The sequence below is a fragment of the Odontesthes bonariensis genome, chromosome 14 (genome assembly GCF_027942865.1).
Source record: "Odontesthes bonariensis isolate fOdoBon6 chromosome 14, fOdoBon6.hap1, whole genome shotgun sequence".
NCBI lineage: Eukaryota > Metazoa > Chordata > Actinopteri > Atheriniformes > Atherinopsidae > Odontesthes > Odontesthes bonariensis.
In genome coordinates this window covers 29,864,012-29,872,441 of record NC_134519.1, presented here as the reverse complement: position 1 = coordinate 29,872,441, position 8,430 = coordinate 29,864,012, and the positions used below count along the sequence as shown (strand labels likewise).

Sequence of the window (8,430 nt, the reverse complement as noted above, 5' to 3'; positions counted from 1 at the left end):
TAAGATGGAAAATCTATCATAGACTCTCAAGGGGAGGTGAAATCACCATTCCCGCTCTTTCTTATAAATACCCCTTTCTTTTCAAGCCTTTTCTTGCCCCGTCCCAACTTTTTTTTTAGACCTGTTGCTGCTGGCATATCGGTCTATGAGATTTGATCATTCATTTGCATTTCTACAATCTACAAACATGTCTGGTATGGGGAGTTGTGTATACAAGTGTTGTGTTGAACTGTGACATCGGGAGAAATGCAGTTTTAATGCGTTTTTTTTTTTTTTTTTTTTTTTTTTTTTGTCCTGTCCAGCATTATGGCAGCAGAATTGTAATCTGAATACCGTTTATGTCAAACACATTTGCTATGCCAAGGGAAGCTTTATGAATGTAAAGCTCCCCTTGATGCCCATCAACTCCTTATTTATTTATTTATTTTTGTTACAATACTTAACATGTGATAGTGCCGAACTGGACCGGGGGACAGAGAGAGAGGGAGAGGGAAGAAGGAAAAAAAAAGAACAGAAATATGAAGAGACAAAAACAATGAAAAATCAGACAACCAGCTGCTACACCTGTAAAAACAAAACTGAAGACAATCTACGGCTTTTGTGGGGAATCCAGCCTTAGAGACAGCTTTTTAAGGTGCACCTTGTATTGTATTTTCTATCAATATTCAGACATCACAGAGGAGTTCACCGTGCGGCTGCTTGTGCTCGGGGGTCAGTGCTTATGTATCCAATAATAATGTGAAGTGATCATTGGAGCTGTTCCCAGTAGCCTACACTGTTAAAACCTTACATTATACCAACACTTAATCCTGTGCAGTCATGGTTAAGGCAATTTACTTCTCTCTCTCTGTCTGTCTCTGAGTGTTTCTGTTAGAGAGGGGAAGAGAGAGAGGAGAGGAACAGAGAGAAGGGGCTGCAATCTTCTTCAGATTCAAAGTTGCCACCTCCGTCTCTCTGCGCGTTCATTCAGCGGGAGTCGCTCTGATGAAGAAACACACTTCTCCGCTTGACCACCGTGCTAAGGTCCCACCCTCCCAATCCCCCTCTTCGCTGTATTCACTCATCAGAAGTGCTTTATCTTTCTTTATTTCTTTCTTTCTTTTCCTGCTGCAACATGAGCGCTGAGTGCAGCAGCTACCAGAACACCGACGGTGTATATGTTCAGGGTTTCTCCTGCCCCAAACCGGGAAACGCTGCTTTTGCGGTGTACTGTTGTGGATTTAATGATGTGAAGTACTGCTGTGATGATCCCAACAGTTTTTTTCCCTATGAGTACGGATACATGTGGTGGCTGAGGTAAGTGTGCTCTGTTTTTATTCGACATAGCTTTCAAAGATGTTCAAGGCTAAGCTGCGCAATGCATGCTTACTTTATCAGCGGATTAAGTTGATGAAATTACAAGGCTGCCGTTTAGAGTTTTTTTAAAACTTTTTTCCCAACACTTTTTTTTAATGGTATAAGCTGGAATTTGTAAGGCAGCCAGAGAGCTTGATAATGGCTAACTAGAAAGAGCTGTTCCTGCGAAACAGCTGTGAGAATGCATGAGCTGAATTACCTTAATAAAGAAAAATCTTAAAAAGCTAAAAGATTTGAACATTTTAAAATTTGAATGGTGTCTCTAGCTGAAAGTATGCAAAAGTAGTTAAGATTTGAAGGATTTGAAATGATCTGAAGGATTTGAAGGATTTGAAAGGATTGAAATTATCTGAAGAATTTGAAGGATTTGAAAGGATTGAAATGATCTGAAGGATTTGAAGATAAAATTAAGCTAGGAACAGTTGAAATGGCTGAAAGTATGCTTAAATAATTATAAAAAAAAAATTATAAAGTGTGGTCTGACATGATGGGGATTGAACCCGGGCCACCTGCACGAAAGACTGGTAGTGTTGCCATCAAGCCATTTCGTTCTGTTAAACTGGGAGTGCATTTGACTTACTTAAAGATTACACAGACAGACACAGAGCTAGCTGCTGCAGCCGCGGGACAAATCTGAGGCGCAGACTGTCTTCCAACGCGTCTTGTGAGAAAAGTTGAGCAGCTAGAAAAATAATTTGAACACCATTAGAAGCAGAAGGCTTAGAGGAACTTAGCAAAGTAGTTTTACATCTGTGGAGTCAACTATATTTAAATCGAAGCAGTTTGAAACACTTGAAGCTGATTCAAAAATGGCAGATTTCCTCAAAATTTGACAAGTTGTTCAAGCTTAAAGGCTCATAGTTCAAAATCTGTCCATGTGAGCTCTTTAAGAGTTACATTGGCTGAAAGAGGACAAGTTTTCCTACATTTTAATGTATAATTTGTTTCTCTCAGTTAAACTGTATGAAAGTTATAGTAATTTGTTTGAAAAGTTGAAACTTATCAGCACTGCTGAATGTCTCACTCTAAAATCCAAGAAGGAACTTCATTTTCATATTTTTTAAACTGTCATATTTCAAAATTGGCTGAATATTTTTAAAAGATGAAACAATTGGTAACAGCTGAATGTCTTATGAACATTTTAAAATTTGAATGGTGTCTCTAGGTTAAAGTATGCTGAAGCAGTTACGATTTGAATAGATTTGAAGATTTTGAAGGATTTGAAAGCATTTGAAGATAAGGATTTGGAGAACTTAATTTTCATATTTTTGAAACTGTCATATTTCAAAATTGGCTGAATATTTTTAAAAGATGAAACAATTGGTAATAGCTGAATGTCTTATGAACATTTTAAAATTTGAATGGTGTCTCTAGCTGAAAGTATGCTGAACTAGTTAAGATTTGAAAGATTTGAAAGGATTTGAAAGGATTTGAAAAGATTTTAAAATTTAACATTAGTTTCAATGGGAAAAAAGTTGAACAAAAAGCTTAATATCTTAAAAAGTTGAAAAGTTACAAACACCAAAAATAATAGCAGGAAAGAGCTGAATGAGCTGAACATTTTGATACCAAATTTGTTGAAATAGCTCAAAGTATGCTGAAGTAGTTAAATGCCGAAAAACGGCGGAAGAATAATAATAAAGGGAAACAGGAACTTAATAGTGAGAATGCTTAATGCATTCTCACAATAATCTTCCTTCTTAATTTCCAGCCATCTCCTTATTCATGAAAGTCTGGGAGAAACCATTGTTTTTCATGCTCTGGGTCAGTTTGATGGATTTGAGCAGTTTCCCTCCACCGGTTCTTTTTTTCTAAGGAAGAAAACATCCAACAGTTGCTAATTAAAGCACAAAAAAAAAGATTTTTAAAAAAAGAAAGAAATTGTCATTGAGTTATTGTCATTCGTTCTTCTTTTATCTTACAAGTAAGTATGTTAGTTTTAAGTAAAGGTGTAGGCTATGGAATCTTAGCCTATGGTGCATTTTGAAATGCTGTTTTCTTATTGAGTTTCATGCAATACCTCACCTCACCCTCCCTAACCACGAATACATGTTTCCAAACTGATCAACCTCTCTCTTCTTCTCTCTTCTTCTCTCCTCTTCTCTCTCCTTTCCTGTCAGTATTGGTGCTCTGGTTGGTTTGTCTATTGCGGCAGTCGTCCTTCTTGCCTTCCTCATCACGGTTTGTGTCCTCTGCTACCTTTTCATCGTCACCAAACCCAGTTGTCTTGACAACGGCCTACCCCTCCAAGCGCCAGGTCAGGATGTGTGTATGCTATGTAGGGCTCCTTTTCAGTAGCCTACACAACAGACACTTTTCACTTGAGTGCTTCTTTCTGAAAGCATTAGATTATGAGCAGTCTGAGCATTTTCCAGAAATGAAACATTTTCCTGTGTGAGTGTGTGTGTTATTGTGCATTTCCCAAAAACACATTGAAGTAGAAGAGACTATCCTGCGATGTAGTCACAACCGCTAAGTGAGTTCCCTCACCACACCCATCATGGAAAATATTATCTTTCTGAACTAGATACAGATTCCTTGTTTGGGTAGATTCAAATATGAAAATGTGTGTGAGTGTGTGAGAGAAGCAAAAAGTGAGAGGGGGACTTAGACATGCTAGTCCCCTCACTTCCCACTCAACAACACACTTGAAAACAAATGTATTGTACACTAGTCAACCCGAACATATTGAACCTACCTTGGTACTCATGCTGCTCTGACCAGTAAGAACGCAGACAAAGAACATCTGAGAGTGTCATGAAGTGTTTGGGCGTTCTCTATTCAAGAAAAGAACCCATTAAGATGGAAAATCTATCATAGTCTCACAAGGGGAGGTGAAATTACTGCTTTTAAAAATAAAATTCAAAGCCAGAGCTGCACACAATTATCAGCTTTTTCAGACTTTCAGGAAGTGCACATGATATAAGTAATGAAAGGGTTTTTGGAGCTCTGCATCTTGCACAACTGTCTGTGTGCTTTTCAGCTGGAGATTCCAGTGAGGGACCCAGTCATGTGAGAGTGACCACTGCCTCCGGTCTGCAGGGATTCAGGAAACACTTAATGGGCAGGAAAGTGGACTCGGATAATGAGCCGTCAGATCCCGAGCGTCTTTTCCAGAGGTGTTTCACAGCTACAGTTACAGGTGTGAAAGTGGAAAGTCCCTCGTAGACCACCGAGAAACTTCTTGCTAAAAGAATAGGACCAGCAGTCCGCAGATGGAGATAAGAGGCAAATTTGTAAGCAACCAGAGTTTTCGGTGAACAGCTACGAGTGGGAGGAGACATGACGTGCTGTACAGTGAAGTGAAGTGATGGAGGGGGTTGTCTACAATGTAAATGCAGTGACGAGTGAAAAAAAAAAAAAAAACTTCTCATGGCTCGTCATGAGTGGAAGCGATCAATCCATATTCCTGGAATCAAATACATTCTTTGTCATTAGCAAGCGCTGAGCCATTAATGCATATACCATGGCCGGTCGAGTATCTTAGCCCTGTTTACGTTCTGAATGCACACTATTACATATATGCACATAAGGAGGATCCTGCAGATGTGAAAGAAAAGAAGGCTAGTTACACCAAAACAAGTAAAGGGTCTGTGCAGTGAGTGCTTAAAATCAGATTGGACCCTCAAGGTATGAGCTTTTAATTTGAATCTTATCTCAGGGACTCAAGGATGGGACTTTCCTAACAAACATAAAAAAGTTGTTTGTTCAGATGCTTAAACTGATGTTAATGTTTACATATGGCTGACAAACATCCTCATGTAAATGTCCCAATAATGAATGGAGGCTGAATGGGATTGTCAGACATTTCTAACTCAAGCATTTTTTTCTCCCAAGAACGGTCAACAATGGTTTCTATTATTCATTATGATGTTGTTTTTCACCAACTTAACCAAGTGTGTAACCGATCTCCTTTTTAGCATGTTTATTAACATTTATGAAATTGGTGTGATGCTAGGGGGCTGTGACAGAATATACTCCGGTCACGAGGTTAGGATGTTGCCGGTCAGCTGATTGCATGGAGAATGAGCAAATGACTGTGAAACGCGAATTCAACCAACAAGAACAACCTCAGAGCTCTGGCTGAGTTAACACCATGCTTCAAGGGACTTTGTCACTTTAAGTAAATACATGTTTGATCAGAAAGTAGCCGCACATTTAGAGAAACACTACAACAACAACACTACTACCACACCAACCACCAAGATGTTGTGGTGGCAGATCCAGTACATGCAAGTGCACAGATCTGGTGAATCTTTTCTTTTTTGTAATGGTCTTTGCTGTATTTCACCACCTTTAGCTGCATGTACCGTAAGAGAAATTGAATTTTGGTTCTTTTTCAGACAATATGTTGGTGTAGATTCTCAGTCATTCTCAGCCAGTTCATGGTAATCCTAAAAGCTTGAATAAATGCAACTGGACTTCTTTGATCTTGAAGACGTTTGACCTCTCATTCAAAAGGCTTTTTCAGTTTCTAAACTAGGTGGTAGGGAGTATCAGCTTATAAGCTTTGTCTCTCCTCCCAAGGCAGTTTCACAACCTTGGATCCTGTGACCAAAACTCATTAATTTAGACAGGTGGACAATCTACAGGCGAGACTGACACGGACGTTGATCAGAATCAGCCAAGTGTGAACGACCCCTCTCTGGTTTTAAGATTATACTCCCCACCATCCAGTTTAGAACTAGAGAAGCCTTTCGGATGAGAAGTGAAACATCTTCAAGATCCAAAAAGAAGTACAGTTCCCCCTTTTTCAAGCTCTTAAGATTCTTTTTCAAGGTATTATTGACCACTGGGTTTTGGGCCTGTGAAAAGCCATTAAACTCACACATACTCCAATCTTTAGAATTAAATTGATGACTTGTATTAAGAGAAATCTTTTAAACATGACACGGTAGTCTCAACTATGTGTATATTCTTGTTCATTTGTAATCACAATCAATGTTTAGGTGCTTTCAAATGAAATGCTGTATGGTTTTTTTTGTCAACTTTTGTGGCCAAATGTGTCAAACAAATACATTGTCTTGTTGTGGGGTGTTAAATGTTGACATGATAACGGATGTAGTGACACATCAAGCATCGATGTCATCATGTAAGGAGACGTCGGGCATCAGCTGAATCACATATTGAGATGCATTGAGACATTGAACGTTGGCACCATCAGATGAGCTGGGTGCCTGTAGGGAAGCGAATAAGGCAATACAAAGTCACTGTACAATTTCTGAGCCTTCATTTTGAGACTGCAACGTCTTGCAACTGTAATGAGATCAGGATGAAATACTCACTGACAAGTCTGAAGAATCGAGGAGAAGGAGAAGTATTATAGCAGGATAATAAGCCAAAGTACACTGCCAAAGGCTTCGTGTCTGGGGTAACTTTAATGTGAGTCTTGAGGAAAATAGCCCAACAAGCAAAGAAAGCTGAAGAAAAAGTTTTAGATATTCTCAACAGTGAGAACCGTCTACGGTTGTAGAAAGGTGAAGAAGTTGTGAATAATTCCACATTTAAGTGATACTGGACAGGAGTAACCCTTACCCAAATGATAAATAAGTAAAAGGTGTCCTGCCACATAAAGTGTACAGTATTTAAATAAAGAGCATCTCAACGAGTAGAAATTCACTTAAAATTACACGGCACAGTAAATAGCAGTATGACTCAGCTCATGTTGAAAAAGAATGGGCTGAAACTTTTCACATGGCCTTAACTCTGACTTGACATGGCCTTAACATTTACAAAAATGTCACATTTTAAAAACAAAATTAGCCAGTTTTCTAAGTTTGTTAGAAAATTTGAATACCTAGTATGAATATATATATATATATAAAAAAGAACTTATTGAACATTTCATTTGTAGTTTTTAGGCAGAAAGCTCCTGTTGTACTTGTGTCTATCACTTTATTACGATACAGGCAAATTTCAGCCTTGTGGTCTTTGGAGAATGTATGCTCTGCTGTATCTGGCCTTGATTTACATTTCAAAGAGTGAAACAGGAACCAGACAGGAATATTTGATTTCTTTTCATCTCATGTCCATGTATGCGTCATGACAGTGTTTTTCCAATGCATTCCATTAATATATGCAATGATTTATTCACAGAATTCTCGAAAAAGCGTCAATGAAATCTGAACCAAAAGCTGGCGCTTTTGCACTGAGAGATCAAATACTCCCCATGTAAGATATCACGTTGTTAAAAAGCGTTAGGCAAGCTCCACCTAAATATAATTTTCATTGGGAGAGATTTTTGATCCACTTTCTTATTAATCATTTTGTAAGTTTAACATGGAGATGTATAATTGAATTAAGCCACTGTGTTCATTCATTTGAGCAACTCCGATGAAGAAGCTTTTTTTCGGGCTCTCTGTCTGTGCTCCAAGCTGCTTTGAGAAAAAAAGTTTTGATTGATCCATTAGACTTAAAGTTTGACGGCTCATATTTGTTTCTGGCTTTTGGGATCTTATTATTTTCTCTTGAAAGGGTCATGGACAGTAAGCTTGAGCATTTATGAAAAAGTACTCACAAATCTGCAGATTGAGTCAGAAGTGTGATCCTGGAAGGGGCTTCAACAAGCTCACTTATAGAAGTGTTGTTAGCATCCCTATTCACTCGTATTAAAAAGTAATTTGGATTTTCCACATGGCCTTGATCTTCTCGTCTGTGGGATGTTTGTAAAAAAGGCACGAGATGAAGCACACTATTCAGCCTTGCGTCCAAGTGTTCTATGAGTGAAACTGTGTCTTGTTTCCTTACTCTGTTTGGGTTGTAGTGTTATCATCAACAAATGTTTATGCATTTTGGCAGATGCTTTTATCCAAAGCGACTCACAGGTAGGGTAAGGGGGTATTGCCTAAGGAACGCTACTGGAGGTACTCACTTTCATGAGGGGGATTTGAACCCTGGTCATCTATATGAATGGTGGAAATCTTACCTCTACACTATTCAGTCCCAGTCCAAGTTCTGCTCACTTAGCTAATAAAGCAAATCAAAAATCAGAGGCTTTGCTGCCTTCTGAGTGAAAAGGAAGCCAAGAGGGATCAAGGACCACTTATTAACATATGGCAAAATGTGGAAGCAAAA

General features: G+C 38.6%; 1 protein-coding gene across 1 annotated transcript; it reads left to right on the top strand.

Annotated features, from left to right (window-relative positions):
• Positions 1–889: 889 nt before the first annotated feature.
• LOC142399342 (protein shisa-like-2A) lies at positions 890–8,178 on the top strand. Its single transcript, XM_075483957.1, has 3 exons — positions 890–1,296; positions 3,477–3,613; positions 4,340–8,178. Exons 1-3 carry the CDS (start codon positions 1,115–1,117, stop codon positions 4,522–4,524), a joined length of 504 nt encoding a protein of 167 aa, XP_075340072.1. The 5' UTR covers positions 890–1,114; the 3' UTR covers positions 4,525–8,178.
• Positions 8,179–8,430: the final 252 nt, after the last annotated feature.

Coding starts and splice junctions, on each gene's coding strand:
- LOC142399342 (XM_075483957.1), top strand. CDS start 1,115: ATGAGCGCTGAGTGCAGCAGCTACCAGAACACCGACGGTGTATATGTT. Junction 1,297..3,476: donor GGATACATGTGGTGGCTGAG/GTAAGTGTGCTC, acceptor CTTTCCTGTCAG/TATTGGTGCTCTGGTTGGTT. Junction 3,614..4,339: donor CCTACCCCTCCAAGCGCCAG/GTCAGGATGTGT, acceptor TGTGCTTTTCAG/CTGGAGATTCCAGTGAGGGA.